Raw genomic sequence first — 18,682 nt, 5'->3', positions numbered from 1 at the left:
ACGACCAAATAAGTTCATCAGTTTGTGGCATTTGGTCACATCTGCCCCAAGGGACTGTTTCCACTCAGTTTTTTAGCCTCACCTTTGCATTTTTGGTCTGCTTGCTTTTCCATGTTCATTTGTTAGGTAGAGTCAGTCGCAATTTATGCACAACACAGCCTGTCAGCTCAGGTATGAATGGTAGAATGTGCCAAAAACGTTGGTGGGGGAGAAAGATGGACTGCTGAGATTTGATGAACTTAGTATTCTGCAGTTGTCAACTATTCTTTCTCAAATGTTTCAAAGAAGAGCTGAATATGCTTACTTGTTGTCTCTTAAACATCTAGCTGCCTGATCACTCCTTGTACTTTCCAATGCCTGAGAATAGAACATAATAATTCCTCTCATGTATGGAACAACAGCGCAGCAGTAGTGCAGCATGGACAAAGACCAAGTCGTTTAGTCCCGTATTTTGTCTCAAAATTTTATTTTTCTTTAAAGGTGAGATAATTCCACTTGTTTCCAGTGCATTTTTATTTGTTTCAGGAATTTCTAGAAACAAGTGTTAATATCTTGAGGGTAAAATCACTCTTCTAGTATAACAGTAGTAGTAATATCTTGAAAGACCTCAGAATACGTCACTCCACTAGTATCAAGAAATTCCATTCGATTTTTTCATTTTTTTTAAAAAGATTTTGCGATTCAATTCTAGAGTAGATGATTTGTTATGACGGGCACTTTTTGCAGCGTGGGCCTTTTAAGTGTAATCGAAGATAGAAAGAGAATCGCTATTTACACTCCACTAACATTTCCCTCACTCTCTTCCTCTCCTCTTCCTTTCGCTCTTCCTTTAGGGGACAGCATGTACGAGTCTCAGGACGCCGTTCAAACACAAATTCCAGCTACTTTATTGAACACAGCAATGAAGTCCTCTTATCGTCTAATAACGTTTCCCCCGTTCGTTTCCTCCGCTCTTCCTCTAGGGACTGTTTGAGCTCGAGTCTCTCGAGGGGTTTTCAAAAAGACTAATTCCCCTTTACTTTGATGAACACAGCGGTGAAGTTCTCCTCTCTTTTTCTTTCTCCCCCCCCACCCAGCTCCTCTTTCTGCCGGCGGCGCCCCCCCTGCTGTTGAGGCTGTGGTATGAGCCTATGTGGCAGGAAGGCGCTGACGTTGCTGAGCAGCGTGTTCGCCGTGTGCGGCCTGGGCCTGCTGGGGATCGCCGTCAGCACCGACTACTGGCTTTACCTGGAGGAGGGCGTCATCCTTCCCCTCAACCAGAGCACCGAGATCCGCATGTCGCTCCACTCGGGCCTCTGGAGGGTCTGCTTCCTTGCTGGTGAGTTTGAGGCTGGGTCCGCTGAGTGGGGTTGCATTCAAGTGGAATGAAGACGTATGAAGTCTAGGAATCGGTGCTGCCCTTAAAAACTTTGCTCAGCAGGAAATCCCTCTGAAGCATCGTGTAGTTGATGTGAAACAAAACCTATACAAAGTTGAATAACTACTTTTATTCCTCCTTATTTCTCAAGGTGAAGGGACACAATAGTAGGCCCAATTGGTGACCCAAATGTATCTCATTTTAATCGTGACTTCAATTTGATCCAGTTGTGTTCTGCTCAAAGATGTAGCTTTATGACCAATTGGGTAGTCAGTCAATTTGAATATCAACAGTGGCAAATGGTGTCCAGTCTGATCATCAAACTAACAACTATCAACAAACACTTAAGAATGTTTTGTAATGTTTCTGTTTAGTTATTCATATAGTCATCTCCCACATCAGACTGACCTCCCTTTAGTTCCAAACAGAGAGATTACCATGGAGGGGTAAAATGCAAAACTGAGGTCCAGCTTCACTAAGATTGCGTTGCGATGGCAATCTGCACCTTGCTTTGCACGTCAGTTGCTTGAGCTAAGAGGACAGAGCACAGAGTTTTCATTTTATTCACGAATAAAATTATGCAAATCAAGTTGTGGCACAAACAAGCCCTTGAAAAGAGCACTGCGTGAGCACATAGCCCCCTGCATCGCCGATTGCAAGCGCAAATTTCGTGGTTCAGCTTTAAGACTAATCCACCAAGCTGGCACCGTTGTGTCCCAAAGCCCCTTTATAATTGGAGCGTTCCCTGATCTGATGTGAGATTGTAGGATGGAAAGCCCTCTCCCTTGCTGCCTGACTTGCTGGCGACGATGTCTATGTCTTACAGCAATGATAGCAGCCATTCTGAATGGCCAAACTCTGCGCAAAGTCTTTACACCACCTTTCAAAGGATCGTATGCAATAATGAGATTTACATAAAATTTACATGACAGGCGTAAAAAGGCTTTATTTTTTCACCAGTGCTATTAATTACTCTTTCTACTTATTGCACACTGTTAGTGAATAGCATGGCATTCTGATTTGGTCATTTGGTGATATAGTGCGCTGATATAGTGTGTATCTCTATTTTCACTATACTGTACTGTACTGCATATGCTCAGTCACCTATGTTTCTTTCCTCTTTCTTTCCTCTTTTTTAACTAATGGGCTGTCTGTTGCAAGCATGGAAGATTAGTCTTTGCTCAGTGTTTGAACACTGTTGGCACAGGAGCATGAGTGTTTTTACCTACTCTTTCCGTCTGTGCTCTGATATAACCGGTACCTCTCCTTTTGTGTGATCTCCAACTATGTTTTTCTCTAGGCTGCACCCTTGAAATTGTTTTCAGCTTTCCAGTCGATATATGACTTTGCAACAGTTCTTTCCTCATGACTTCTCCAGTGCCTGACTTGCAGAAGAACCTCAGCTCTACGACCGCATTTCCTTTTTCCCCTTCTCTTTGACCTGCATCTTTTTTCCACCATTGCACTTAACAAGAAAAATAAGTGTTACAAATCATTATAAAAGCCTTTTTTTTCCCCACTGTGCATGCTCAGCCACCTTTTGGCCTATCAAAAGGATGTTCGTCTCCCAACTCCAGCACATCACACAGGCATGCTTGGCGGTCTTGAATGGACTGGAAGCACTAACCATAAGATTTTATTCTTTTCTTAGAGACACAACCTTCTGGACAAGTGTTGTCCCGGGGCAAACCAGGTATCCACTTTTGCTCTTATCCTCTTCTTCCTCCTCCTTCTGGAAATGGCAATATTGAACTGAACTGTTTCTGCAATTGTTTGCTTTACTTGAATTAATCTGTATTGTCATTGAATTGTTCCACTTACCCTTGTGCCTGAACTGACCTGCTCTGTTCTGTTCCGGGGTTAACCATTCAGTCAGTGAATATGTAGGCGATCCAGCTGTGATTAGGTAACACATGCTTTCCTGCCACTCAGCAGGACACTGCAATAACAGGACTAATGGTCCAGTGTGTGTTTTAGGGGCAATCGAGTGGCCTTATTGCCCAATTAACTGTTCTGGCTCACAGTGTTTGACCCAGAAACAATCACTGTGCACTATCACAGTACACTGTTACACCATCGAAAGTGAATGAGGTTGTGTTTTTGGCTGACATTGATGCTGGTTTCAGTTCATTGGGTGTTTGGCTGCTATTGGTTCCAGCCTGAGGTCATGTACAGTGTTTAGAGCTCAGCCTGTGTGCATGTATAGGGCATGTGCATGTGTCTCTTCCTGCATAGCCAGTGCTTACAGTCTGCTTTATAAACTATGTTCAGTATACAGCACTAGACTGTTTCTATATATAGTAGGCTGGAAGACCTATAGCAGGACTATTTGCAAGAACAGAGTGTCATCAAGTGTTATCTGTGCATTGAGTAAAATGGTTGACTGAAATCAGCTGTCTTTTATTAGTTTTCAAAGAAGCAGGAGGTGCCATTCATAGAAATGAGGGTTCATTTTGTATTATTTTGCAATATTTATGAGCATAATCTCCCATTCAAACAATTACACTGCAACTCTGTCTTTGCTCCAGCAATAGTTGCAAGACACCATCATTAAAATCCCATTTGCAGTAATCTCCACACGACTCTTCATTATTGATGTTTTTTCATTTAGTCTGACATAAATGCCTTTCATTACAAGTCTGGAATAGGAGTGTTACAGCAGTTTTCCAAAACATAATTGAAAAGAAAAGGGGCCATTAGTTTTATGATCACAAATCTGCTACGTGAAAGCATAGTCAACATTTTCAATGATGATTATTATTTCCTTCTGTTGCAATTACTTTTCAAATGGACTGAACTCCACAATGATTTCTCTTTGACAAACCATTCAATAGAGGTAAAATATTAAAAACACACTAGCTTTACAGTCACATTGTGCAAGAAAACAGAAGAGAGCGTAATGAATATTCCACCTAACAATATTCTTTCTTTTTTAAATGATTCCCTCTTTCTATTCCAGCCATTGAAGTGAGCACTTCTTTGAACTGTATTCTGGATGCTGTCCCCTCAATAAGGCATTTGATAGAGGTCAATGGGGTCAAGCTGGTTCTCGCACTGTGCTAAGCCGTCCTCTATGGAGGCTGGTAGAGTGGACTGTTAATAGGATTCAGGGAAGCCCTTCACACCGCGATCTGACGGCTTAATAACGCAGCGGAGGGGATCCCGGGGAACCGCAGAGACCTAACCTTACATTAATTAAATAATGGCTGACTGACAGCGAGGATGCACTCCATTCAGCGGGGTTAATTACTGCTGAGGCTCTGCCAAAAGTGAAAGAGACACAAAGAGAGAGAGGTGGAGCGGGGGAGAGAGAAGTGACAGCCTTGACAGCTCTAATGCTTTCTCGTCTCCCTTCATCCCCTCTGCTACATCTCTCTCACACACTCCCCGATGCTTCTCGCCTTCACATTTCATCTTTACTTTTTTAGCCTTCATTCAGTCAGCCATGTCTTGATTGAAATGCTTGCTCAGAGTGCCTGTGTTGGGAAGTTTATATACAGTATAATACAAGCATGAGAACTTTGTATTGTATTATCAGTGGGTAAATGAGTCATCTGAATACATGCACACAATATGAATGCAGATCACATATTCCCAACCGCATATTATCACCTAATCCAACACCTCTGGGTGTGTGGGGTTAATTAAGTGATGAGAAATACATCAGTTGCGAGTGTGTGTGTGTGTGTGTGTGTGTGTGTTATGGTGTGCAGGTGCTAGACTTTGTATGTGTCAAAGTGATAAAGGGCAAGGTGCTAAAATCTATTGCTGGGGTGTTCCTCCGAAAGATACTGACAGCAGAAGTCGTTTCACTTTTACTTGCAATTTTTTGCGAGGTTGATTTTGGCGTCCAACAGCTTCACAGTTATAATAAGTTGAAATTGCAAATCGTTCCACAACCATTGCTGAAAATTGACTCATACCAGCATATTATGCAAAACAGGTGCAACAGTGATCGCTTTTTTGCCATGCTAGGTAACACCACAAATAAGCCACAGAGACTTCCACTTACTCCACTTCCATACATCCCTCTGCATTTGACTTTACCTTGTAGAAAGTAGCAAGGGGCCAATAAACAGTCTCACCACTTCTGCAGAACGCTGAACCGTGTCCCAACTCCAAATGTCTGTGAAATGTAATTGACTGTAAAGTTTTTTTCTCTCCTTTGTTGCAGGGGACGAGAAAGGCCGGTGTTTCACCATAGAGTATGTGATGCCCACTAACGTCCAGATGACCTCTGAGTCCACCGTTAGTGTCCTGAGTAAGTGGATGTTTACGCTCCATCATTGTATAAAAGATGCTTCCATTCACATAACCCCATGTGAGGCTGTGAACAGTTATTTACCAATATGTGCAGTCAGTATTCATAATGATGTCACTCATTTGCTTCCATTTCCAAAAAACAGTATACATGCATGTCTTGCATACAATACAAACCCTAGCAGTGTGACCAAGATAATAATCTGTGTTCTGTGTCATATTTTATAAAAAGCAATTAAGATTGTTTCCAGTCAAGATGATTGGTGGTTCCTGTAGGTGTTAAAAACCATAGTGAAATATCACTGTAGAATAGCAGCACCAAACATATTCTCATCTTACTTGAGGTTGTGGAGAAGGGAAAAGGGTAATTAGAAGTCGTAGTAAGCACAAATACAATATATAATGCTCTTTTTAGTATGTAATATAGTGTATCTTCAGTTTAGATCACTATAGGTCAGAAAACATAAGCCAATGACAGATATTCTTTTCAAATGTTTATATAGATCATATTAATTTTAAGTTTTGGGTTGCTAAACAGCACAAAAAACATGCACAGTGCAAATACAAGAGACAAAAGAAAAAAAAATCTCAAAACCTATTCCTGTCTGAAATTGCCGTAAAAGAGGCTGACTGTAAATACTTGTTGATGTGGATAAATATATTTCTAAGTTGATAGTGTGTCCTGAAATATTCTATGTGTCTTTATGACAAGACTGACTGTATATAAGACTTATGGTCTTATAGTCAGTCTTGTCATAAAGACACACAGTTGACTGATTTTGAGATTTTTTTTTCTTTTGTCTCTTGTATTTGCACTGTGCATGTTTTTTGTGCTGTTTAGCAACCCAAAACTTAAATTAATATGATCTATATAAACATTTGAAAAGAATATCTGTCATTGGCTTATGTTTTCTGACCTATAGTGATCTAAACTGAAGATACACTATATTACATACTAAAAAGAGCATTATATATTGTATTTGTGCTTACTACGACTTCTAATTACCCTTTTCCCTTCTCCACAACCTCAAGTAAGATGAGAATATGTTTGGTGCTGCTATTCTACAGTGATATTTCACTATGGTTATAGTTGACTGAGGCAGCAAATTAAAGGGCATAACATCCCCTTTAGGTCAGTTCTTTTAATGTCAAGTACAGTAAATGTCTCCATGCCTGTCTTTGTATTAGTCAGACGAGCACAAGAAACAATAGCATACTGGATGATAATGGCATGGATGATTCACAGGAGCCACCCATGCATGCACTGAAGAGTAGTACGGTCTTCTTGATGTAAGAATAGTTTAATAAAATAACTCGACTGACATCCGCATGGCCTTGCAGTGTTTACAAAACCAGAAAACCTCTGGTGCCGAATTCACAAAGCCCTCCAAGGCTTGTGAATTGAGAGTAAATTCTATGAACTAATGGGAATTTCACTCCAAAAGTCAAAGGTTCATGTAACAATTATTCTAAAATCCTTTTGGCAGAACGAGTGCTGCAAATCTCTGCACTTTTTCATCTAAAAGAGGTAGGCGTGAGGCTGAGAGAATGGATATGTCATGATAAATAGCCTCCAGTGTTTTGTGTGCTGCACACCGTATTGCAAAACAGACAATTCCTTGTTCAGTAATATTTAGTTCAGGATGTTTTCCGTGAACTGAAGCTGAATCTTGACTGGAGAATGTTCGTCTTTGTATTAGTAATTGTAACTTAAAGATGGAAGATGTACAGCATCCACAGCCATCTTCTTTTGCACCAGCCACAGACACTGAAGTTGTCAACAAACAAACAAGGCCCCTGGAGCGGTCCATGGAAAACCCTGAGTGGCTCGGCTATAGAATATTTGATTACACAGATGCATATACTGTACTGTCATCTCCCCCCCCCCCCCGCCCCCATAGAAGTGTGTTTGTGCTATTCCTGTCCCAGTCCCCACGGCCAGGCTTGGTCCACTCCAGATAAAAGCTGGGTGTGTATGAAAAATGCAAGGGTGCCATTTTCATTTGGGAGAGACCCCTGCAGGGTGACACGCACGGATACACATAGTACTGGTAGTGTGCAGACAGGCAGTAGGGACCCGGAAGAGCGATGCTGTCAGAGTAAAGACAGCCACTTCAGATCTCATATCCCTCATATCTTAAAGGAAAAACCCACCCTAAAACACTTCAGCACTGTTAAAAAAAAACAGCTACTGGAGATGCACCTTGCATTTCCAGATCCATTTTGTTGTTTGGCGGTGTATTTTTCATATTCCTGTGTATAACTGGCCAAGCGTAGGCAACATGACGTCACATTGAGATATTTCTAGTGCAGCTACAATGGAAGAGCTTCTTTCTAGACTCACCATTTTGCACCGAGAAATGGATCGTAGAAGAGGCAGAGATAGCAGTTTCTCCACTGACAGCAGCTTCAATAGACCATTGTCGAAAGGCATTCTGGGAAATGTAGGAAATCACTAACTGAAACAGAAATAGATGAGGCAGGCTGAGGGAAAGTGGGTACACCAAAAAAGTAAATTACAACACTTCATCACAAAATAACTCCTGTAATGCACTGAATGCTGCATATTGATGATATATGAGGTAAGAGCATCTAAGGGTGAAAGTAATGTATTTGGAGCGAAAAGAGAGATAGAAAGAGAAACAGAGAAAGAAACAAAGAGGGAGCGGGAGGAGAGTGGATGTGCAGGAAAAAGGTGACGAAGAAATCAGAAGAGACACGAAGGCAGAAAGAAGTGACAGAGAGAAAGCAGAATGTGAAAGAAGCGCAGTGGCAGAGGGAGTTTGCATGTGAGAAGAAAAACAAGTAAAGAAGACTCCCTTAGGCCTGAAGTGAGGAAGATATAGGCAGTTAAGATTTATGAAGACAGCGATAATAAGAGCCATGGGGCCTCTTTCCGAAAACCTGTGATGCAAGGGAAAATTCAACTCAAACTCCGGAAGATAACGATGCTGGGAAGTGTCAGGCTCTGTTGCCCAATAGATGTGACACAAACAATTGTGCTTCAAGACAAGAGAATTGGAGTTTGTATTTGCTGTACCTCCGAATTCCAGATGGAGGGATGTTTGATGTAGAAATAGTAACTCAATAGTACATGACATGAAAAGCCAATATGCACATTACATGCACAACACGGTGCCTGCACATGATCTCCAGTTGCCTCAGGTCACAAGACAGTGATGCATTGATGTACGACGATGGATTTCTGCTTCTGTGTCATTAGAATTAACACTTTGAAGTGGCATGTTGTGTAAGAGCTTATTTCTGCCACTGCTGTGCCTGTCATTTGATCTTCTGTCACCACCGTTGCTTCAGACCTGGCAATACCTCTGAGGACAAGGGAGCATCGAGCTTGCCCGAATTTGCCCACGTTCCAGGCTCAACATGAAACCAAAATGAGAATCGCTTACTTGCTTTGTTTTTCATTTTGCCAAGAGTTAAAGGAATAGTTCACCCAAAAATGAAAATTTTGTCATTATCTACTCACCCTCATGTCAATTGGAACACTGGAGTGAATGGAGACCGTTTGTGTAGAGTTCCAAAAAGGGCAAAAACTTACCATAAAATTGCTTTTGGACCCACGGTGCAATCGTTTGGCTTCAGAACAGTTGGATTATTCTGTTTGGAGTAATTTCATGGTAATTTTTTTCCCCTTCTTGGAACTCTAAAGAAATCGTCTCCATTCACGGCAGTTGTTTTGGATAAGGCTGCAAGGAGCAGCGACAGCTAGCTCACTTTGTGTTATATTGACATACAAACTTCACCAGTGTTACAACTGACATGAGGGTGAGTAGAGAATGACAGTTTTACATTTTTCATTTTTGGGTGAACTATTCCTTTAAAAGTCTTGGATATCTACAGTAGATTGAAATAGGCAAGTTTACGACACAATCCTAACTTTACCCAACTAATTGAATAACCTGTTCCATTAAGGTTATGGCCTTTGACATCTGGTCCACTCGGTTGGAAGGGTAACATTTTGCGTAATGGAGCACACTTGTTGGAGATACCATTGTTTCACAGTGGGGAGGTCCAGCTCAATCTTCCTAAATAAGGATGCCTGTGGAGATATCGGTCTCCTAAGCCCAGGCAGTGGAGTAAGACCAGCCTCAGCAGGCAGCTCATGCTGCTGAGGGACTGAGGGAAAAACAAAACAGCCTTGAAAAGTTTGTTGTGAAAGTTAAAAAAGAAAAAAAAAAGAAAAAATACAGAAATACAAGTCAGTGAATTCGGACAAACTCATATCTATCATCAAAGTCAATGGAAAGCTAGGTTACTCATTCAGGCCCTCAAATAGAGCACAAAATGACTAGAAATTATATTAGAAATTATATTATATTTTAGAACAAATGTTTCACTCTTCTTCTTCTTCTTCTTCCTCTTCTACTCTTCCACTATCCCAATCTTTCTCCTCCACTCCGTCCAGAGATGATCCGCTCTGCCACGCCCTTCCCTCTGGTCAGCCTCTTCTTCATGTTCATCGGTTTCGTCCTCAGTAACATCGGCCACATCCGACCCCACCGCACCATCCTGGCCTTTGTATCTGGAATCTTCTTCATACTGTCAGGTACCTGCTTTGGCTTCAACTCACACGTCTCAAGATCAATACATACTTAATTACTTACATGAATGAATACATGCAAGGGGGAAAGGGTAAGCAGGTATTCCTTTCCCCAAACATTAAACATAAAGATCTACATTTAAGAAGGAGAATGTATGTGAAAATATCTGGAATAATGAATGAAAACATGAAATTGTGTCATAATACTGTGTGAATCATCAAATTGATGTTGTTTTTCACATAAAATCTATATTTACTAATGGGAATGTTTGTAATAATTTATGCTAAAAAGGGGATTTCCAACCATACATAGTCCATTGTTTTATTGTAAATATTTTCTCCCTCCCTATCCAGAGTCATTAGAATTCTCTCTCTGTTTGTGTTTATGTCTGTCTGTCTGTCTCTCTCTCTCTCTCTCTCTCTCTCTCTCTCTCTCTCTCCCCCAGGTCTGTCTCTGGTGGTTGGTCTGGTGTTGTACATCTCCAGCATTAATGATGAGATGTTGAACAGGACCAAAACTAACGAGGCCTACTTCAGCTACAAGTACGGCTGGTCATTTGCCTTCGCTGCCATCTCCTTCCTGCTCACTGAGGTAACTTGGCTACGACACATGTGCATGTCTTGTACCTTGTATGGCTGGTTTCACACACAAGTATTGAACCTAGTCCTCTAGACGAATGTTTCTTAACTAACCCCAAAAAATGGGTCATGGGCCTGTTTCTGGTAGGTACCAAGATGTATTGATTTTCTCAAATTGGGCCCCACACTGTGAAAGCTGAAGAACATCATATCAGCATAGGACTGTACTTAATCCTTTTGTGTTTTATGTATGTGTTAACACATTGCCTTCGAGAGTTCACACTTTGTCAGTGACACCTGTGTTCATTTCCTTTACGGACAACATTGGTATCAGTTTGCATTTGGCTCATTACCAACATCAGCTAACACAGGGAGGATAACACTGGTGAATTTCACATGCAAGCTTACATTCTACATCTTACATTTTACATTTTAGGCATTTTGCTGATGTTCTTTTCTAGCACAATTTACAATGTGTGCAGAAAAAGCTTAATTTTCTAGATCAAGACACCAGTCTCTCTCATTCTAGACACACACTGCTAGATACAAACTCTCAGCCTTCAGACTTTAAGACATGATAATATAAGGCTATTAAGCTATGTGTAATATATTAATTCTCCATTTCATTTGTGCAATAATGGATTATGCCTCTCAACCAAGCAGTGCGCCTCAGCAAGTTGTTTTTGATGCTGGTACTAATATACAATAATGTGAATTTCTAGAGTCTGGAGCAACACAGATGAGAAATGTAGCATGTACGGATTTATATGAAATTGTTACATGACTTGATGCACACACCCACACACACACACACACACCCATATGCTTGCACAAATACACAAACAAGTGAGCCATGATTGAAATGTTCATTGTGGGTTCATGATCTTTGCTGCTGATTACAGTGCAATATCATAAATAATAAAGTAGCTGCTTATTTCTCACCCATGTGACAGTGAGATCATTATAGATACACATATTAGAAGTCATTATTGCGGTTCATGTGATCCATTGTTGTTTCATACCGTGAAATAAATAATCTTAATGGTGGGGAAACAGGGAAGGAGAATCAAAAACTGTAGTATTATGTATGTATGTACTATTATGTATATACTCTGTACTATATAGCTAATTTTTAGTTTAATATTATGACCAGAATTTTACTCCAATAAATTGTATTCCTATTTTCCTTTACGTACCCTTTTATTTTATTTATAACACTCAAATCAGAATACAGATAATTAAAAGCAGGTAAAACAGAGCTGGAAAGAAACTGCCATGCACAGCAGACACGTGGAAGGATATTTCCTAACTCACGCCTCCGTCTCCGTTCCCCCCACCAGACGGCGGGCGTCATGTCGGTGTACCTGTTCATGAAGCGCTACACAGCGGAGGAGATGTACCGGCCCCACCAGGGCTTCTACCGGCCGCGCCTCAGCAACTGCTCCGACTACTCCGGCCAGTTCCTCCATCCGGACGCCTGGGCCGGCCGCGGGCGCAGCGCCTCCTCCATCTCCTCCGAGGCCTCGCTGCAGATGAACTCCTCCACCTACCCCGCCCTCCTCAAGTGTCCCGAGTACGACCAAATGTCCTCCTCGCCTTGCTGAGGCGGCCGGAGGCGGACGAGTAGTTGGGTTAGCACTGTAAGGGTCATTTCTGTTCCGTTAGCTTTTCTGTGGAAAGGCGGCTGCCTGGATTTTGGCGTAAAGTTGTCCAACAATATGATACTCTCCATCTTGCATTACCACCTGCGCCCCTTTTCCAGTGTCCTGACTACGACCTGGTTCTCTCCACCCCCCCTCCCCTACTGCTGACTTATTTGATTTTTACCTTTTGGTCCTGCGGGGAGCAAAACTTATGCTGAAGGTTAGCCAGTTCAATCTCTCTTATTCTAGAAAGAGCCATTGATATAAAGAAAGGGTTTGACCAGGTTGTACTTTCTCTGCTCTTTCTCTAGTCTCTAGTCGTAGGTGAATCGCATTCTACTGAGCTGACCCAAGTAGGGTGAGGTTGACATAGATGCTGATCTGGGGTCAGTATTACATGTTTTTCCTATTAATAGTTGAGGCTCGGAAAGGGGGCATATGTGCTGATCTGAACACCTTGTTGGTGCTCAAGTGTAACTTCATCCTGCAGTGAGACAGTCAGCTGTTTCCCTGCAGTAGAGCCAAGGCCCTGGAAGCCTGGTGAACAGGTAGCACATCTATCTGCAGAAATGGAGAGTTTAGCTAGGTAGGTCCTAAAGGCCTGGAGGGCGGCTCATCATCAACTTCATCAAATTGCCCTGATTTCTAAAAAGTGACTATGATCAAATAAAGCGGTGAAAGCCCCTCACATCTAAATATTGTAAAAGTGCAGCAGGTTTTTGAGCGTGCATTAGCAGGTTTCACTTCCATGCACTATAAGCATCCTGAATCAATCGTCACCAATCGAAGCACTTCTAAATTGCAGTGCGTTGTGCTCGGTGCAGTAATACATCTATGCTCGTGCACGTCACAGCTCTTTCAGATGTGTGCACGTGAAGTCGGGAACTTTTTCGAGAACTTTTTTCATGTTCAAGTTCATGTCAAAGCTCATGAAACACATGATGAATGTGGATTTTAAGCATTCAAACAAATCATATTTGATTAAAATACCTTTCTGTAAACAAGGCCTTTGACAAGGTTGCACCCTGGGAGAGTTAGTAGCCTCTTTTCTTCTTGACAGATGGTATTTGACCCTCCATCTGAGCTTCACCCTCTTTCTCCACCCTCTGAGTATTTCTGTGTTAAGTGTGATTTTTACTCCACTTACAGATCACACTGACCTTTGGTAAATAGCCAGAAGTACTGATATTCCCCATCGCATAGAAACCATTCATTCTCCTGTAGCCGCAGGACTTTTCTAAACTTTATAAAGCTGTAAAATGAAACACTGTAACTGAGGGAGAATGACAAGTTATCTTCTCTTTTTTGTATTTATATTTATATGTGGTTTAATCATACAATGTGTTTTATCAAGTATTGGAATTCTTCATTCGTTTGAATATTTGGTTTCATCTGTCCCTTTCAGTATCAGCACTTTAATATTTATTGACAACACACAGGAAAAGTTTGTATTTTAGGAAGACTAGGAAGCTGCTAGACCCATCGTAACCAGGCGGAGATGTGTCACAAACTCCTTTCTGAGGCCCGAATCCGAATATTTTTTTGCGTATATTCCTGAAAAGATGGAAATGGAAAATAAGGGAAGAGATGCCATATGGAAGATAATGCTTTTAAGGTCTGTTTTACTTACGCTTGCTATAAACTAATAAAGCAAAGAAAGCCAAAAGGGAGAAAATAAGAGTTGTAGTGGTTTTGATGGATAATGTGAATGATGTCAGGTGACTTGAAAGGTTATTTTGATATGAACAGCCGTTGTGAATGTAAGGTTTGCTGAAGGGTGCAAAGTTAATTGATGATAAATGAGATTTTGCAGCACACAGTATCTTCATACCTCTGTCACACAGAGAAATAATTGCTCAAAATTATATTTTTCTAACTTACCCCCTAAAAATAATGCATTCTCAAAGACGATGGGCCAGTTTCACATCCAAATACACTGCATCCATTGGGGGTGCCAAGAATTAAGTCTGATCCAGGCAAAATGGCAAAGAAAGGATTGAATATAAACATTTCACGCAGCGTTAAGTGTGACTCAACATATTACAGATACATTTTGTCTTGTGCTATACTTTTTATGTTAGTTCGATATATTACGAAAAGCATAATTATTGTCAGTATTTACTGTTGCATGGTGTGAACTCCACGTATTATTAATGGCATGCAACATTTCATCATGGAACTACAGTACCACACCTACAGTATATGCAGACATGCTGTATTTGTATTGAGCGATAATGTTCGATAATGCTCCAAAAACAAACCCAAACCAATAATAGACTGCGCCAAGCTGAACTTTCACCATATATTTTGCATTTTGTTCATTTTCAACACTGTAAATATGAAATCATCAGCGTGTATATAGACTATAATTTTTTGTATAGGCTACATGCAAAACTATATGGTTGTTTTATTGTTGGGTAGATTCATCAGCAATATGTGTGACAGCTGCTTTACCTCCTGCATCACATTCAGAATGTGAGCTTTTGCATAATGTTATAATTACATGAGTGTAAAGTATTCAGATGGTGTGGTTGTCAGAGATGGAAATGTCAATGTCTGTGTATTTTTACAATCAAAGAGTAATTTTCATGATGTTAAATGTGCAATGTACTATGTATTCTCAATGAAATAAAGTTTAATGGGATTTGATAAAGAATTGACTTCTCTCTTTTGCCTCAAATATCTGTATCATATTATATTCTGACATTAATAACCATATAGGCTCATTATGACTCTGGCTTATCTTGATTTCACAGCAGCCACACAAATAAACAAATCATTACCTGATGTCCATCATCCAGTATCTCTAAAAACGAAGATCCTTTCTAATAATGTTATCCTTTTGTAATGATAATACTGATGATCTTTAGTATTTATAGCACTTTTCAAACCTGAGTTACATAGGCCCGGATCTACTAAAGGTTTGCGCCACCGCAAATGGCATTGCGGGTGTTAAAACCTTGTTTTCTGATCTACTAAGATGGCACAGGGCATTTGCGCCTGAAGTCATGGGTTGATCTGTGTGCGCCGTTTTTTGCGCTTTGGTCTAATTGCATATGCATTTGTGGGTGTTCCAAGGCTGGGGCGCAAAATAAAGGGAGGGATTTATGGAAATTGGCAGTGGACGTGATTTATCTAGAGGCGGTGGCCGTTAGTGTCGATTGCGCACGCAATTTAAGAGCTAGGAAAAGCATGTCTTATAATTTTGCGCATAGGATAGCTCTGCTGAAACTGTCTCTGGAACCGACTCCAAGATCAAAGTGATACAATCATCTACACAGCATAACACATAATGCAGTCATTAGATCGCAGGGTTTAAACGAGTATGCTGACTTAAACATTTACAATTTAAGCCTCATTGGTAGAGTAGCAGAATGCACACTCAATATTCTGACTATTAGGCCTACCTGAATATACTAAAAGGAAAAGTTGCAGGCTGGATTTGCTGACATTTATGAGCCAATGTCTCCGCGATATTAAAAACAATGCAGCTAAAACGTGTGCGTAATAACTGTCAGTGGAGAGGTGTGTGTGCGGCTTCTCCAGGTCTCCATCCCTCCCACACCTGTCGCCTGCATCTCAGTCAGGCTCTCCTGCTGCTCCTCCAAGGGAGTTCAGGCTCCTCTTTGGCTTTATTTGTGGTCAGCATTTGGTTCTCCTCCTCATATCATACCAGCGCTTTTTACCTCTACTAAATCGCGCTTGTGGTGCCCAACTGCATTCACTTTATGTTGTTCCAGAGTGACTTTTTACGCGCGGGTAAAACTCTTCTCTGCAGCTCTTTGGGGTTTTCTCTGCCACCAACACTTTCAGCTCCACTGGAGAGACATTTGCGCTCCTTTTGCCCATCATTGCCGCTAATGGGCTATTGTGCGCATTGCTTGGCCCTTATATTAGCGCAGTCGCAATTCTAATTAATTATCTGCGCCTCCGCTCAATTGCGTGCCCTACTTTAGTAAATACCTTGCACTGGCGGTACCAAGTGCACCCGCAATTGCTTTTGCGCTGCGCCGGGAATTGCGACATGTTAGTAGATCCGGGCCAAAGCATATAAGGAGAAAAAACATCAAAGACAAGACAAGGATCAAAAATAAACCCTAAAAAGGACATCAAAAACAACAAAAGATCATGGCATAAAAGCAAGTCTATGAGCATGGGTTAGGTAATGGTGTTTGTTATTTTGGAACAAAACTATTCAATTTGTAATACGTTATTACTTTACAATACATAGCACAGTTACTGAGCTACCTTTGGTCAGCAGACCCTTGAGTTTCACAGATTTCTATGGGGGAAGTGAAAACATGCCTTATGCCTTGGACATGTATCATTCATTAATGTGACAAAATATGCATTAACTGAAGATACAATTCTGCATGAGAGCAATACAAGAAGTATGGTCTTGTGCCATTAGAAAGAGTCATATTCCTCCTAAACAAAGAAATACTATACCATCTGCCATAAAACTACCAGATGATTGTACAGTACATGTGTAGCACAATGTCGCCCTCTATTGAGACAGAAGGGGAATGCACATCAATTAATTTTCTTTGATTTTTCTACTACTGACCATATTCTTGACGCTTTTAGAGGATGGTCACTTGACTGATGGGTTTCCCAAAAACTATCTCAGGAATATCATGTAATATAAATCGCAATGAAACTGATGATCTGAGTCTTGCTACAACCTCAATGCATATGACTTTTCCCAGTTCAGACAAGTGATCAGAAGATCAGATCTACATTATAGAGCTAGACACTAGATCTCTTAATGCCGGTGTAAATCCAGCAGCGCTCAGCTGCTGTTAGGAAAGCCAGCCTGACTGTGGGAGCTGGCTCTCTTCCATCTGGGTGAATGAGATGCAACGGAACAATCAGCAGGATGGAAATAGCAAATCTGCATCTCATGCTGACCGTACCGGGGGCATGTGAGCGTGTGTGTGAGTGTGTGTGTGTCCATGTGTGTGTGTGATTGGCACGCTTCCAAACTGATCGCACCTCACCATGAATCCATGTAGTGTAGATCTCACTGTTGGTGATAATTAATTCACATCTAGTGGCACACTTTCATTTGAGCTCTTCGCTCCTCCTTGCCTGCCACATTAATAAAGAAGATAATAACTCTCCATGTATTTAACGCAGTGTGTTATTTCTCATTGCTCAATCAAAGCTCTTTAAGTGGACAAATCCATCTGTCCTCGTTCAGAAAGCAGCAGCTGCTTATGAGAAGTGACACGGTGCCTTTTGACAACAGCGCCATCTAGTGTTGATCATGGAAAGACACATGGCTTCATAGAGACTTCCCAGAAAGCCTTGTCCCACAATTGAACCTCACTGATTAGGCTTTGTTCCAAACCTGGTCCTATAAGAAGTAAACTGTAAGTGTAATGTGATTGTAATGTGATTTTTGCACAACATGTGAGTCTGGATGGCAGAACAAACAGGATAAAAACATATTTATCACAGAAGCTAATTTACTGTAAGAGTGCTAACTGTTACACAGATGTAGAGACACACACATGTCATTGCATGTGTTGTAACAGAGCAGAGGCATCGCATGTAGAAGTCCATCTTTCCTGTATTATAAACTATAAGTAGAGATGGTTCAGAACATTCTAGCACGCGATCAATGGTGCCAAACAAGAGGATACAGGGGTTTTCTTTCTTTATGTAAAATGTGACTTCTATTTTTGGTATCTTATATTTCATTCTAAACCAAATTCTGGTAAAAGAGTAGAGCTGTAGAGGTGTCAAAAAAAAGAAGAAGCTCTAAATCACCTCCAGAGTGTGAATGAAAGGAAAATGAAAGGAAAGGAAAGGAAAGTTGGACCCTCGCCTCCTCCTCTCCTCTCCTCTCCTCTCCTCTCCTCTCCTCTCTCCTCTGCTTCCATACTCCACAGGCAGAATCCTCATTTTCCCTCCAACATCTCACCATACATATAATTTCAGTAAGAGCAATAGACAGTGGGGGTTCAATTCAATGAAAACAGATGTAACACATTGAAATAATTTAAATTCTAATCCTCCCCTTCAGCTGTTCTCAAAGCGCTCCATCTGTTCCCAACCATTGCTCAGACATTGCATTTTGTTTATGTACCGATATTCTCTCTATATTTATGAAACACTGAACAAAAAATCTATCTTTTTTTTTTCCATCTGCAGTGATTCGGTGTTCTAAGGGTTTGCAACTTTACTGTCGCTTCAAGTCTCTGAGGTCCAGATTTTCAAAATGATGTGATAGGATTTCAGTAATTGGACAGGATTAAATCTGAGAATTGGGTTTTT

General features: G+C 41.0%; 1 protein-coding gene across 2 annotated transcripts; it reads left to right on the top strand.

Moving 5' to 3' along the window:
* Positions 1-1,122: 1,122 nt before the first annotated feature.
* cacng5a (calcium channel, voltage-dependent, gamma subunit 5a) lies at positions 1,123-12,361 on the top strand. 2 transcript variants are annotated; one of them, XM_071923314.1, is made up of 6 exons: positions 1,123-1,318; positions 3,009-3,050; positions 5,532-5,618; positions 10,044-10,184; positions 10,625-10,770; positions 12,098-12,361. In XM_071923314.1, the coding sequence occupies exons 1-6, from the start codon at positions 1,123-1,125 to the stop codon at positions 12,359-12,361; spliced, it is 876 nt and encodes a 291-aa protein (XP_071779415.1). The 2 variants fall into 2 exon arrangements, with proteins under 2 accessions (XP_071779415.1, XP_071779416.1); XM_071923315.1 differs by lacking the exon at positions 3,009-3,050.
* The last annotated feature ends 6,321 nt before the right edge of the window (positions 12,362-18,682 follow it).

The sequence above is a fragment of the Centroberyx gerrardi genome, chromosome 3, assembly GCF_048128805.1.
Source record: "Centroberyx gerrardi isolate f3 chromosome 3, fCenGer3.hap1.cur.20231027, whole genome shotgun sequence".
Lineage (NCBI taxonomy): Eukaryota > Metazoa > Chordata > Actinopteri > Beryciformes > Berycidae > Centroberyx > Centroberyx gerrardi.
This window is presented reverse-complemented; position numbering and strand designations above follow the sequence as displayed.